General features: G+C 37.9%; 1 protein-coding gene across 3 annotated transcripts in view; it reads left to right on the top strand.

Moving 5' to 3' along the window:
• The window catches only part of Ent3 (equilibrative nucleoside transporter 3), a 147,287-nt gene extending 142,250 nt beyond the window's left edge, over positions 1–5,037 (top strand). For all 3 annotated transcript variants that reach the window (XM_067107325.1, XM_067107323.1, XM_067107324.1), the window contains exon 11: positions 4,513–5,037. In XM_067107325.1, coding sequence (XP_066963426.1) covers positions 4,513–4,962 — 450 coding nt within the window. In that variant the 3' untranslated portion in view covers positions 4,963–5,037. The remainder of the gene's footprint in view (positions 1–4,512) is intronic.
• Positions 5,038–16,074: the final 11,037 nt, after the last annotated feature.

Below are 16,074 nucleotides of genomic sequence, written 5' to 3'. Positions count from 1 at the left end.
TCTTTGTTTGTCTGAGTCTTTCTTCGGGACACTGAACAGACGGCCTTGAAATTTCAAGTGTCTGACTTTCTTTATTGCCTTCTTTTGCAGAAGTTCTTTTGCAAAGTCCAGTAAGTCTTTTGATGGATGTTGATGGAATCTGACTGGTTGGGGAGGCCCCTTGCTCCAGCTCCATCCCAGACTTTTGGAGATTATGCTGTGAGCCCACGGGCTGAAGGTCCAATGGTCCCTGAAGAGATATAATCTCCCGCCTACCTGAGGTGTCTCATTGATTGGGAGAGGCCTTACTTCCTCTGATTCCACGGCCTCCTCTTCCACGTGAGAGAGGTCTGGATGCTGCTCTGCCTCTGTAGGCAGCTCTAGCTCTGCTTCCCCTCGCATGCCTGTTGTAGCCTCGAAACGCCCCTTGGCTTTCAAACGAGGCGTTGAAAGCTGGGGACGTCACGAAGGTTGGCGGAGCAGAAGCTTGCTGAGCCGGCTGCATCAGTACGAACTGCTGCTGAGGTTGTGACTTAGATGTAGAAGGCTGGCCGATCTGTGAGACCGGTACCGCCTGAAACACTGTTTGAGCCTGAGGTTTCTTAAAGCCCTGGAATCTCCTGAACCTTTTCCTTTCTTTAGGTTGAGGTCCGGTGGTCTCAGAGAACTTCCTCTTGAAAGAAAGGCCCCAGCGAGAGCGGAGACTCTGGTTCGCTCTAGTTGCCTCCGCCATAACATTATTGACCTCATCCTCTGGAAAGAGGTTAGGTCCCCAGATAGAACTCTTCATAAGTCTATTGGGCTCATGCCCGATGGTGGCATCTGCGAAGGTGTGTTTCCAGCAGTTCTGTCTCACTACCACAAAGTCATAAAGGTCCGATTGGAAGGAAGCCAATAACGACTTCGTGAGGACCCGAAACAGAGGTTCGTCATTATAAGCTAATGCTGTTACCTCTTGAGATGGTGACGGAGTGCAGGGAGCGACTCAACCTGCACTTGGCCTCAAATTCCGCCTTGAGCAGAGCCTCCGGAATTCTGGGAAGTTGCTCGCTGAATAGGGTGGAGGCACACTCGGGATCGAGTTTCCCCACCGTAAAAGTTGCCGGAGCTCCCAACCAACACTCCGAATCTCCGGGAAAGAGAAGGGAAGTAGAATCTGTCTCCCGGAGTTGAGGCATGGGTTTGCCATCTATCCCAGCCTGGAGGGTCAACTCTGTAATCTTAGTAGTGCAGGGGGTAGGGATGGCGTCACCTACGGAGAACATCGTAAAACTTCCCTTGAAGGGGGTAAGTTTCGTGTTCTCGCACTCCCATTCGGTGAGAGCGCGCATCAGGGTGGATTGAGCTTGGTCCCTTGGGAAGATGACTGTCTCTTTAGGGACCTTATCAGACCTAATCCAGGCTTCTTCCGTTAACCTGGCAAAACCTGGATAGGGAGGCACTAGGTCGGCTGGAAAGAACTCCAGTTCCTCCAGACGACGAGTGCCCAAACCCCCAATGGTCAGTGTGCCATTATGCAGGGGAGCATGTAGGGCCAGCCACCATGGGTTTCCCTTATCAAAGGGGGGCAGTTTGGAGGCATCCGGGACAACTTGGGATTGTTGTGTTGCTCCGGAGAAATAGTACTCAACTTAGATGGTGGGAAACTCTCGGTGGAAGACATGATGAGCTGCCAAAATACGGAACACAATCACAAAAACAAAATTTTACGTGTTCTCGGGGTTGTGCTAAAATTGGAATGACGTGGCGGTCGCGTGGTGACGCCTAGTGGGTGAGTGGGGAGGCAATCCTTGGTACTGCACACCCAAATTTGGGACTTTGAGAATAGAGAGATCTATTGGACGAAGACCTGTGATAGTGGAGTCCACTCACCCCTAGTGCATACCGACACCATTATGGTGATCGATTCGGGGGTAGTAACCCCGGCATTATGGATAGCTTTTTTCTCTGGTATATTTAGCAATAGTTATACCTAGAAATGAGTGCTATTGGAACCATTTCACTGGGTGACACAGGTCGAGCCCAGAAATGCCTTTCCTGTAGTTAAGGTTAAGGCTCACGAATTAGGGCAGTCGCAACTTCCCTGGTATTTAGACATAACTTGTCTCTTTCTGCGATCTTGCAGTCAGCATTCTGGAGATGCAAATCTGTCTTCACTTCACACTGCCTCAAGGACATAGAGACCACATTTGAAAATTGTAACACTTTTAGGACCTTTATCCATGGCTGGTATGGTGTTGGGAGAGGAAGCATAGGGAACTCTGTTCCTTTTGCTATACGCTCGCCTTGACTTAAGGTTTTGAGTCTATGGGAAGCCTGGGGGTACTTTGTACCTAGAATACCCACCAGTTTCGTTTTTAATGGTTTGAGTTGTGGTTTTAATTCTGTGGTGTAGGTGATTGTTGTTCTTTTGTATTCTGGTCTACGCCCAGGGCAAGGGCATCTTTTAAACTCTTGTCAGCATGCGGTGTACTTCCTCCACTGCAAAGTTCCCACTAGTGTAGGGGCAATCCTTGGCTACACTGCCACGCCCACTACAGGTTGAGAGAAGCGCTGACCAGAGGCAGTACCTATCTGCAGCAACTCTCTCAGCAGGTAGGGAAACAAGAAACATTGGTAAGTTACTTACATAAAAGTGACATTTTTATGATAAAATAAAGTTTTAATAGATATATATCGGAGCCCACCCTCCTCCCCTCGCATGGACACTAGAGCATGAAACGAACTGAGCTCTCTGCTAAGTTGTTCCTCTAAGTCCCGGATAGTGGGCGGGACCTTGTCATCTACACACAAATGATAGAAGCGCCACCACGCGAATTTTGAATTGTTAAGCTGCCATAGGTTAGGAACCAATAGTTATGTAATTACTTAGTAAATATATATAAAACTTTATTTTATCATTAAAATGTCATTTTGATAAACTGCTCATTAACATTTTAACACCCTCTTAATTTTAGATGTTGTTTCACAGTAGTGTTACCCTTAACCTTGGCAATGCATATCTTATTGCTTATCTTGGTACTCTATTGAAATCCTTTTCAGCTCTGAAGGTATCTGATATAACTTTCTTATATATGACATTGCTACATTACCTTGTCATTTGTAAACTTTTTTGGGTTTCATCTTTGATATTCCCATATACCCTGGTTAGCTTTTTTACAGTAATTCCTTATTTTTTACAATAATAATAACAATAAAAAAAAATAAACAATAACAGTGGACCCAATTTCCTCAATCAGTCTTCACAGAAACCCAAACGTGATCATATTCAGCTTGAAAGAAACATTGTCTAGCTGCCCAATGAGAAATACTATCTTCCCGCATGACTCACCTGCCAACTAGATCTCACCCTCACCTGCATTTTTGTACCTACTGATTTCTTTATTAGAATCCTCATAGCACTTGTATCCTTCTCCAGTGATGAAGAAATGAACATTGGACAAGTTCTTGCAGACTGCAGTAACACAAGTATATTAAGTAGGAAGATTGAGAAAATCTGTTATAAATTAAACTCAGCTGATGCAGTAATAATTTACAGTACAATATGTTTAAAAGACGGTCTCCCTACAGAAAACCCAGGTGTTTTCTCTAGGCCATTGAAGTATATTGGTACTTTAAGCAACTTTCCTAGCCTTTAGTTGGACAAGAATGCTGAAGAGCTGTGTTTTTACTCATTAAAAGTTTGTACATATTAAAGTAAACCCCCTGTATTCGCATCCTCACGATTCGCGGACTCGCCTATTCGCGGATTTCTGTTTGGAACAATTATACACATTATTCATGGAAAATTCGCCCATTCATGTTATTTTTCACTGAGAAATATTCACTAATTGCTGTATTTTCATATCATTTTCATGACTACTGTAAATGCACTTTTTGTGATAAAACTTAAAATACTCAGGTATAAGCATTTTTAGAGGATTTTTTTTGTGTTTGAACTATCAAAATAGGCAGTTCTAAGCATTTTTAGAGGGGTTTTATGTATTCGCGGATTTTAGCTATTCGGGGGGGGACGTGGTATGCATCCCCCGCGAATACGGTGCTTTTACTGTATAGATAATAAAGACTGACATTTGTTGCATAAACATCATATTTTACTAGGAGCCCTTATCCTAGCTTCTCTTGATTAGTTTGTCTTGCACATAACTCATCTTGCCAAGACTAGAATGACATTTGTGATGAGAATAAAGATGCTCTCTCTTGTGGTGAATGTTTGCCTGAGAGAATATTGGCGACTCTTTAATTTCAGCTTATACTGCATCATAGTGACAATATAGTTAGAGTAAAATAAGAGGTGTGTATCCAAGGAAAATGAAAATGATTCATAATTCATATTCTTCATGTGAGACGGGCTGTTCATTGGATACTGTACAAGGTAGTCTCATGTTAGGTTTTGTTAGGTTGTGAAGTATTTAATGGTACTTCACACAATTTTAATGTCATTGCCTTCTTTTATGGATAAAAGATAAACTTTATAGTACCACACATGCATTTTTTTGCCTTAGTTAAGTTCAAACTATTTTCTTTCTTTAGATTTTGGCCTCACTTCCATATGACTGGACACGTCGCCAACTTGTTGGGGGATCTGTGGCACGCATACTTCTAGTCCCAATAATGATGTTGTGTGCAGCTCCTCGATCCAAGCCAAAAATTTCTGGTGAAGTAGTTCCACTGCTTGTATCAGCAATGCTAGGGCTATCCAATGGTGTCTTGGGATCTGTCCCCATGATACTTGCTCCAACAAAAGTGGAAGATGAACATCGGGAGCTTACTGGAAACATCATGACTTTCTCTTATTACGTAGGACTTACTCTTGGAGCTTCTGTTGCATATGGGTTACATTATGGCATATTAGGTCCTTCCATTTCCAACCAGTGTAAAGTTAAAGTAGCCATAATACCTGCACTGCCAACTTCTTCCTCAGATGTTACGACTCCTCACTTTATTCTTCAATCAGTGCAGAATATTTCAAGAGGAATCTAATTGCTTAAATTCTCTGCATATCAGTGTTAATCCTAAATGTGTTGTAAAAAATACTCATACATATATATATATATATAAATAGTATATATATTTAATTTACACTACATATGTTTGCTGTACTGCAAACCCATTACTTTTGGTATTGCTCAATTTATCACACACAAACTCAGATACACATCTTTAGTGAAAAATATCAGCACCCGCCAGTAATTCAGTACAAGCACATAAGGATCCCCACATCCCTAGTAACAAATTGTTAGTCTGTATCCCTGTAGCCTGATCTGTTTGCCAGTACTGGCCTGGTACCCAATTGAATTATCTGAGTAGTTAACACTACTGGAGGGTTGTGTTCAGACCCTTATTTGCTCTCACTTCCCAGGTTGACAACATGGCTATTATGAAGGAACTGCCTTCCTTGGACGTTGCTGCCCTGACAGTGCCCCTGGTGTTCATTCTGCATAAAGCTGTATTCACCATTGTCAGTGCCCCAACCGTATCCCAAGCGTGTTTGATTTCAACTTCTCTGATGGAGGCCACCTGCACAGAAGATAAGTATAGTGGCTAGCTGAAGGATCATCTTTTCTCCATACTCCAGGAATAGATAGAGGGTACCTTGCAATGTTTTATAATTTTAATTTTATTTATGTCCTTCCTGGTCTGGAGAGGAGGATTTTTACTTGTGGCTTCACAGCACTGACATACTACATTTTCTGTAGGACCTATCTCAGTGATAACAGGCTGAGGTTCTTGGCCATGCTCACCTGAGTTTTCCTCTGTATGTGAACAAACATTGGACTTCCAGCTTCTAGTTGGAGACTTGCTGGAGAACTAAGAGAGCTCATGCCAACATAAAGGAAGCTGTTGTTAAGTGTAAGAAATAGAAGAGATCTGTCTGATGGAGTCATTAGATGATAACTCTAATGCACACTGATGAGTGCTTGTTCAGTGAGGTCTTAGAGGAGTGGTTAGACTTCTTGATGATGGCCAGTTAACAGGAGTGGACCCTGGGAGCAATTAGCACCATACTGTCCTGTGGGGCAAAGATAAAAGATTTTTTGAAGACAAGTGTTTGTGGCTCTGTTTGATCAGGCTTTAGTAATCTCATCATCAAGATGAGATGGTCTTGTATCTTTTATCCAACACAGTGATGAAAAAAACAGGGGTTTTAGACATTGTTTATGTCTATGTTGGACTTCAGAGATCTTGGTTTGGGCAAAATTACTGACTTTACCTGTTTCCAGCAGTGAATGAGCGGAGAACTTGGACACTGCAACTACAATAATGTCCATAAAGAACCTAAAGGATTTTATGCCATCTGGCAGACAGTTCTAGATGGCTGGCAGGAGAAATAGTAGTGCCCCACCTTAACCCATTCAGGTCATCAGACTCAAGTGGATGGTAGTTATCTTTTAAGTCAAATAAATAGAAGTGAATGTGCAGACAAGATACCAGTAAGAGACAGTAGGAGACGGTGAAGTTGGTTCTTCATCATGGTCTTGTCCAGCTCTAGATAGTGCTCATCTCCAGAAATTTTGGAGAACATGGCAGTAGATTGGAGTGCAGCCATGGTTTGTATAGACCTTAAGGAAAGTTTATTTATTCTCCTCTCTGGAAACACAGCCCATTTGTTCATTAACTTATCTTTTTACAGTCTCTCTCTCTCTCTCTCTCTCTCTCTGTGATTGACATACTACTTGTAATTTGTGTTTTAGTTTGTAAAGGGATCTTTTTGTTCAGATGGACTAAGAAGCCTTCAAGAAACCAATATCCATAAAAATCTCTAGTTTCTATTGCTTGATAGTGAATTTAACCAAATCATAATTCTGATGTAAATTTGTGATTATATAACAGCATATAAGAAGTAAGGTGGTAATAGTTGGTAATAGTAACACCCACAATCATTATGGTTTTATGTACTGAGAATAAGTGTGCACACTGCTAATTCAGATTTTCTGTTTTGGAACATGAACTTTTAACAAAATATTTCTCAAGGACTTTTCAAGAATATTTCTCAAGGACTTTTTGAAAAATATTTCTCAGGCTAATGTGTTCTCCAAAAATATTTCTCAAATGTTCATTTTCAAATATATGGAAGTTGAGGGCTAACTACACTTCTAATTGAAGTTCCCTCCTCCCCCTAACCCCTCAGTTTTTTTTGTAGTTGGATCAGACACCACAAAAAAAATTTGTCATTTGTGGCCTAGGGGATTCTTAAGTGTAATGTGTGTTGGGCTACCAGTTGCTACTGTTTTTTTTATGCAGAAGATTGATGTGTCTGGTATGTTGTGTGGCACACAAAATTGGCTTTATTGTAAGTAATGGCATGTATGAAAAAATTTTTTTAAAATGTACATGTTTATATTTCAGATGGTTTTCTTTTATGAATTTTATTTTTTTTGTAAGTTATTTTAGATTTTTATTTTTTTATTCCCCTTGTCCATATTTTTAATGCATATATTTGTTGACATATACAGTACTGAAAAGCTAACTGTAGGAATATTTTAAGGTATTGTCACCATTTGAACTGGGCAGCTGCATGTAAAAGGAATAGCTATTGCATGAAATGTGATGTAAATTATCATACTTTATTCATTGAACATACAGTATACATCAACTATGAAAGATTTTCGGCACAAGCTCTTTTTATTGCAGTTTCAGCCTGGGAACGAACTGTGTTGGCATTGTAAGAGTTGAAGTTTTGCTGATTTTTTATTTATTTCACAAGTCCATACAGTTGTGATTGGTTGAAATTCAGTACAGAATGTAGCTGTTTCTAAATGTTCAAAGAAGTGTTGCCAAACAATAATGAATAGCCAAAAAAGAATGCTTTACTTAGGCTTAAGCTCTGTCTCAGGTGATATCCCCTCCCAAAGAGTAGTTACTGGAGCAATAATGGTGTATTGTCTGTATTAATTTGGTTTTGTTGACGTCCCTTGTGATAATGGAACTAGTTGAACAAATTTTGACATATGTAAAGTTTGACCCTAGTATTGTAGTCCTTAAATTTTGTATGAGTTTTGCAAATTTCCTGTAGATGAGATTTATCCAGAATTATTTTTCTCCAGAAAATAAGAGAACAAAATCCAAATTTTTATATGATCAGACATTTATTACTTTTTCTGTTTTTTTTAAATGATCTGCTGAGAAATCAGAGGTGACCGGAAAAAACAGTGTATAGTGGTTGTCCAAGAATTATTTTTATTTTAGAGTTGTTTAACCAGACCTTGGAATTACAATTCTAAATTCTTAAAGCTTGCTCAAAGGATTTGTGGATAATACACTGAAAAAATCAGTACAGAGTTAAACTATAGTTGGAGAGCTAGGCGGGAAGAGGCAAAAGGAAAAACGAACAGTAGATGACAGGAATTAGTGCAGTTGAGGGCTAAAGGGACATTGTAGGTGATTTGCTTTTATGGAAGGTAGTGTCTTCTTGAATTTCAAGATTATGAAGATATATTTTATCTTATATAGTTATCTCTCCAGTTTTTTATGAATTGTCATATATATGGCTTTCTGGCAGAAATTACGAAAATTTTACTACCTTAAGAAATTCTTTAAAAAACTTACCATATCTATTAAATATGCGCAAGTGATTGTTTGTATGAGATTAACAAAATGCCTTTAGCTGTACATAAACTCATCAGATATATAATATCATAAACTCATGATATATAATATACCGTATATATTGACAATGGAAAATGAATGAAATAAAAAAATAGTATATTGTAAGAACTACTTTTATGGCTGAATGCTCAACCATGTCAGTCTTTTCACCCCAGGAACCTAGAATATAGCATTAGAAGTTGTTTTGAAAATAATAAAATTTAATAAAATATGCTTTAAAAATCACACTGGCTGTCTCATACTGTACTATTGGCATAGAAAGATCATCAATTTTGAAAAAAATTTTAACAGCAATTGTCAGTACTCTTGTCATAAATTTTGGGACATAAAATGAGAAAAATATCAATATAAAATATAAATATTTTCATGTGAATTTTTTAGTGTAAAATTACAGTGCTACTGTAAAAAATGTAAGTGAAAATAAGCATTAAAATCAGCTTTGTATAGAAAAAATAGATTGGAAGAAATCATATGAATTAAAGTAGACCAGAAAATACTTTTAATCAATATTGAAAAATTATTCAAGTTCCTAGTTTCATAGATTACAAGCAAACACATGCAATAATAGTTCATTGCTAATTCAAATTTTGCTAGGAAGACTCAGATCCTCAAAGTAGAACTGTCAAAGAAACTTTTACAGTATTTGAAACTGTATCATAATTGGCACGTCTTGTAACAAGAATTCAGTACAAATGTACCATTAAACTCAAAATATGTAATCAGAATTCTAATAGATTAATTGAAATAGCAACTTGACAAGCACACTGCACGATACAGTATTTGACGTTATTAATGCATTGTGTTATTAATATGTTATACATTGCTCTAGTAATGAAACATTATGCATTACTGTGATAAATGAAACCAGTGAGTCATGTAGCTATTCTTCATTAGGCTTACACAAAAAAAATTGTTCTTAAACAAGGAGTGAAAATTGGAGCAAGTTGGGGGAGTTGGAATAGCCAAGTAGCAGGAGATGAGAATAGATGAAATGCTAAAGGCCAAAAGAGTGCAGCTGGGGCATCTACAGTATGCCATATAGGGTATATTTTAATCAATAACCCTGTACAAGTTATTGATAATGCATACCTTCAGAATGTAGTAGAAAAGTCTGTGCAAAGAGAGAGAAGGGGGTGGGGCAGAATCTCTTTTGGTTCCTGCTTCTCAGTTTCTCTCTTTACTAGAGAGTAACTGCAAAATTATTTATACAGTACAGTATTATAGGTAAACACCACTGTAAAAAAAATATTGCACACACATGGTAGACAAGTGTTTGTGGTACTGGTATGTTGACAGGTTATTTTGGAAAATTCTGCAAAATAAAATTATTTTGAAATATCTTTTAAAGATATTTTCATAGCATCAAGCACTTTGCTATGTATTTATGGACCACCGTTCACACAGACTAGACTTACACCATAGGTTATGGTAGGTTCTAATAGCTCATTTTAGGTTAGGTTTGTTGCAGCATGCATTCTAAAAAATTCAGTTTTACGGGAAGCCTGAGAACCAAGTCGTCATGGATAAAAATGGCCAACTGCACTTTCTATGTATAATGTACTTTTTCTTTCTTTAACTGGTATTCCAGGCATGATGTTTTTGCTGCATCCATACTGATCCCTTTCATTTTATGCATTAATTCAAGAAGTTTTTTATAATAATACTTTTTAGAGAAAATCTGGCAAATTGGAATTTAATTCTATTGAGTGGGTCATTTTTTAAAGTGAGCAAAAATACTGTTGTCCATTTTAAGGAATAGCTATCAAAGAAAGAACAAAGGTGTTTAAAGAAGAGGGCACCAGGTATATATGAAGAAAAGATTGATTTGAAGTTACTCAGTTATGTAACTTTGTCACTCAGGCCAGGTGGAAAGGAAAAGTAAGGGGAACAAAGAAGGTTCAGAGGTTAACCATGAAATATTTAAATACTTCCTTCTAAAAGGATAGAACATTATAAGATTCAGTAGAATCAAAAGCAGTGAATCCTAAGGCTTGGCAGCATTAGGAAAGAAATAATCATTGAATGTACAACTTGCCCATGGGTGACTTGGAGACAGCTGAAATACCAGATAACCTCATTTTGCACTTTAGGTGAAGCTTTGCTATCAGATAGTTTATCCTCATACCAAGTAAAATTAAACAAAGAAATGAGCCCTGGCAGTTAGATACATTGTGATAGCATTCCTTGAACTATTAACTCCTAAGAGACTTTTAAAAATGAAGTAATGAGGATAAAATCGAATGGAGTGAAGTATTGTTTGAGAATGCAAAATGTGTTAATTTTACCTCAACTGGCCTTTTTAATAAAGTTTAGGATGATCCTTGTGGCACATGCATTTTTAGTAACAGGAAAAGGCAAAGAATGCAGGTGAATTGTAATTGGTAAAATAATTAAGTTTGATGATAATGGGGCATTGCAAATAACCTTCAGTACTTCTTACAGTGTGCCATTCTAGTCACACTCTTGGCAGAATGTTTGGAAACCTATTACAGTACTGTCATTCAAGACACACTTGAGGCAGAACATGTAGGAACCATACTGTGCTCATGACCATCACATCTTGCAGACCAAGAGTCAATACTAAAAAGTTATCCATTGTGCTTTAGAGAGATCCATGTGGGTGTTAAAGTTGGCTGACATATAAGGGGAAGAAAGTATAGTACTTCCCTTCTCCCAAAGAGATTGCTTTTGGAAGATTTTTATATTACCAAAGACAACAAGCCTTAAATAAGTGCCTCTGATATTGAGATCTGGGAGAGGGTGAGACTTCACAGATATCTGAAGCAACATTCCTGCACTGTCTAAGAGATTATGCACTTACAAGTGAGAGTTGATGCTAGTGGTTACCCACTGAATGACAGTGCAAAAATTCCATTCACACTCATAGTTGGATTTTCTGCTCCCCATCAGTAGAGCAAATGAAGGAACAAAGTATGGCATCAGTGTGGAGAGCATCAGTAACCCCTCTCTCCCTGTTTCCACCAGGTTACCATCCTTGTTAGTCAGTTCACAGCTGGTCCAGCACATGTGCTGAAGGATACTTTATATATGAAAGGCATAATGTTTATATCCCTTTAGGAACAATTCCATTTACATCTATAGTTACATCTTCTGTCACCCAAGTAACGACATGGTCAACTGTCAAGAAGTTGCCAAAGGAGATGAGGAATGTACAAGAGTATAAAAGCAAGATATTGAAAAATGCAAAAAATGGAGTCACATACAGGAATTCAATAACTTTTATTGTGGTGATTTTTTCTTAAGTTTACTATCAAGATATCACTTCTAATTAAAATGATGGAATTGATTTGAGGATAGCGACTTGAGGAGTAAAATTAACAAGGCAAGAGTAGGTGACAATAGCAGTAACTGAATTTTCCAGAGGTCTGGATAAAAGAGGGGCTGAGCGTAGCATTAATGTCCTTGCCGTGTTAAAAGAAGCAAAATGTATTAACCGTTCTACAAATATGAGTGGTATAGTAAAACAAGTTACAGTAAGACCTGAAAACCAGTGGAGAAAATACTACATGTATGTGAAGATGGATCAAAATTCTGAAATTCATTAATATGCTGCTTAGGCACAGTGAGTAAATAGTTATCATATGATTACAAAGCTTTATCAATCTGTAAATAGCAAGAGCTTAAAACCACTGAAACACTGAAGGAAACACAACTAAATATCAAAGAAACACTAAAGTAAATAGCTGTAGCTGATACGAGTCAGGGGTTGTAAAAGAATAATCAGTATGGTACACAAGCTGGATCAAGTATAATACTAGTCTTCAGAATCCTTTATTGGCTATATGTGTTATTGGGGTTATTCTTGGATTTAAATAAATGGGTTTAATACCATAGAAATTAGCTTTGTAGTAAAGTAGACTTGTACTCTCACCTGAATTAACAGAATGATGGACTAATGCTATACACTGTAAAGGTATATCTTCATAATGGATTATATGGCAAAAGCCCTCATACCTAATACATATTCATGCAGTCTGTGTTGTATAGATTGACATAAAAAGTACAATGATCGCATACTTTTTTATTACGTTGGTGAGAAATTCATGTTTAGCCTCAAGTTTCACATTCTTTTAAATGTTTAAATTTGGAATGAAGGGTCATACATTTGGATTTTTTGTCATTTGTTGCAGTTGTTAGTAGACACTTTACATTATTACTGTTTCTGTAACACTCACTCCAACTCTAGTCTGTTATTCTAGTCATGAAACTGGAGTATGTGTGAAAACTCTAGTTAACAAATTTCATATGACCAAAGTGATGGAGCTTTTCAGAAGGTAAGCCAAAGCTATGTATTGCCATATCGTAATTTATTTCATCTCTGTTGTGGCAGGTACTTGTGTTGCATTGTCATTTATTTTTGTGGTTTTGTGTTATCTTTTCATTTTCATTTTTATCATAAACTCATATCATAGGTTATAAAATTTAAGGTCACCTTTACAAATTGCCTTTAGAATGTGTGATACCATTGTAATATTTTTTCATTTAAGTAATAGAATAGAGGTTTTGTATGCTATTTACTGTATTATACACTGACAATTAAGCAACCAGTTGTAGAAATATTATTTCTGTAAATTCATTGACCTCATTTAAATACTCACTCAGTTATTTTAAATGCTGATTCCTAGAAAAGTATGCAAGAATGCATCCATAAAATTATATTAAAGGATAAATTACATACAGTCAGACTTGTTTTCTTTTTTCATTTTTAGTGTTTCATTTTCTCAGACTCATTACTTTTTAACATTCAAATACATGGCTTTCAAATCATTTGGAAATTGCTGTGGAAGCTATTAATTCAAATAAAAGAGTGGGTAGTATTAGAAACTTGTATCTTTTGGCTGTTTGTCCTTGAACTGAAATGAACAGATAAGGCTTAAATTTTTCACAGGTAGATGAACAAGTAGCCCACTTTTAGAAAATATAATAGTAAGAAAACAAAATAAGGTGAAACTAACAGAAGTGTTGCAGTGTAAACCAGAAAATTGTAGTGGTTTCATGCAGTCATTACTTATAGGACTGCATTTTAATCTGAAGTAGATTAAGATGTGATGCAAAATTGCCAAAACAATAATAGCTGTAAGTCAGTCCAGTGTAATAATTGATTCCAGAAGAATATTCCATGAGAAATCCCCACCAAAGAAATCTTCAGTGGCCATGCATTTATGGAAACAAGTAAATGTACTTGTGTTAATGATTCATTTTAAAATTTAAGGACAACTATTTAGCAAAGATGTACTGTTAAATGTTGGGTTTTATGTTAAGACCCTGCAATTTTCTCTATAAATGAAACTGCAGGTTATGGTTGTTTTCTCGGAAGCATTAAAAGACTGTCAACACATCCAGTAATTGATTTTCCCTCCTGTTCCAGGCTGCCTTTGCAAAAAAATGTATGCATAATCAAAAAATATATATATACAGGCAGTCCCCGGTTATGGGCAGGGGTTCTGTTCTGAGGGTGTGATGATAACCGAAAATTGGTGGTTTTCGGTGCTGTTTTGGCGATTTTCAGGGCTTATCGGCGCCGGAAAGCACCAATTTTCAGTTATCGGTGCTTCTGTTAGGTATGTATTGGCGCCAACACCCAATTATCAGCGCCGATAAGCGGAAATCGGCGATTTTTGGCGTTGAAAATTGCCGATTTTCGTCACTAGACAAGCGCCATAACACCGGATCGCCGTTAACCGGGGACTGCCAGTATAGTATTATAAATTCAGTATTAAACAATATTTACGAGTATAAAAAAGTCATACATGTATAACCAACAAAAATTTATAATTAGTGGTATTACAAACTTACCAGTCAGATATCATGTAGGAGATGGGTTGATATCAGTTCTAAATACAGAGCCTGAATTCTACAAGAAATTTACTCAACCTCTGAAGAAGATTGATCATAGTCCTTCTTGTCTTGACTAACTGAAGTTGGCACTGTTCTGTTTTGTCTTCTCGCCCCCTTGAATAAAGCAAGACATCTTTGGTATCCATTTACATCTGGAAGCTTACACATTTCACCATTCTACATGTTTCGAAGGTGATCAGTGAGATGGATCATTCCACTTCTATAGTCCTGTGGCTCCAATGACTGATAATGTCTATGTTGCCTCCGTATAAAGACTAGACTTTCAGCTCAATGCCAACAACTCGTTCGTTAACCTCAACTCAGTGCCAACAACTCGTTCGTTAACTTCAATTTGGCCAAGAAACAGTGTCCAAATTGTCATTTCTCTGGCTAGTGAGATGATCAAACAAGGGTACCCCGCAACTTCCTGGTGGACATCAGTATGATTTGGGCCAGATCTTTCAAGGCCAGGAGCATCAGTCTGTCTGTTGCATTCAGGAAGAACCTGCCGTTTGAATACTAGGACGGAATGTAATCGTGCAGATCTTATTCATCTCCTTTTACCTTGGGACGTTGCCCATAGGTCCTTGGATGCCTTTTCCTTGTATCCTATGGTGGATGTTCAACAAGTCATGTAGTTTACCCAGCTCTTAAGGGACAGGTTGCATCTCACCTAAGGTGTGCGGCTGCAATAAGAAGGTGTGTGAGGGCCTGGCCTCCTCCATTTCTCCTGTCTTCCTTCCTCTTCCGGTGGGCAGAGGAACAGTGAATGAGCCATCACATGCTGGATGGGTGTGCATGCAGGTGATCTAGATGGCTGAGTATCCTATCTGTAATCTAGCTCCATTTTGATTAGTAGATGCAATCCTTTCTTCTCTTTAGCAAGGGAAGAGAGGGACTGACTGTGAGCAAACCAGTTGGTTATTTGTAGCTTTATAGACTCCAACACTGTGGGTTTATCCAAACCTTTTCAAATCAAGGATATTACAGTACATTCCTTTAATTCGAAATGCCCAGAAGTTTGATGATTGAACACCTCTCTTGTTCAATAGATCAGAGGTATGGTCTCCTTCCTTTGGTCTTCCATGACCAGGAAGAGAGTACCCAGGTGAGCCGAACTACCAGTCAGTCCAGAGATTTACTTAGAATCCTCCCTCCAAAAGCAAGTCTCCCATATGTAAAGACCCAGGTTTGCATTTTTTTAGGAACAAATGATACATTTTTAAAGTAAGTTGTATTTTTCCTAACACACAAACCTGAGGTCTTTACATAAAGGGCCCACCTCTTACAACCCAGTATTCTCTTACCTGGGCCAAAAGGTAAACTGCGTAGAATTGAATGCGCACTAACTTGGTGGGCAGTACTTCTGCCCTTATCATTTAATAGCTGTTACCATAACCACCTTTCAAAAGTTTAATGGCCGGTTTTCCAGCTCACTGAAGGTTAATCCCATATGTACAGACCTCAGGTTTGTTTGTTAGGAAAAATACAAATTACTTAAAAAATTTGTCATATTTACAGCGAAGATATCAACTTACTGTATATCTCTTAATAGGTTGTCAAAGTCACTGTCACCCAGGTTTGAAACATGCTATCACATGATTCCATCCGCACCGGGTCCCCACA

Source organism: Macrobrachium rosenbergii, chromosome 8 (assembly GCF_040412425.1).
Source record: "Macrobrachium rosenbergii isolate ZJJX-2024 chromosome 8, ASM4041242v1, whole genome shotgun sequence".
Classification (NCBI taxonomy): domain Eukaryota; kingdom Metazoa; phylum Arthropoda; class Malacostraca; order Decapoda; family Palaemonidae; genus Macrobrachium; species Macrobrachium rosenbergii.
This window is presented reverse-complemented; position numbering and strand designations above follow the sequence as displayed.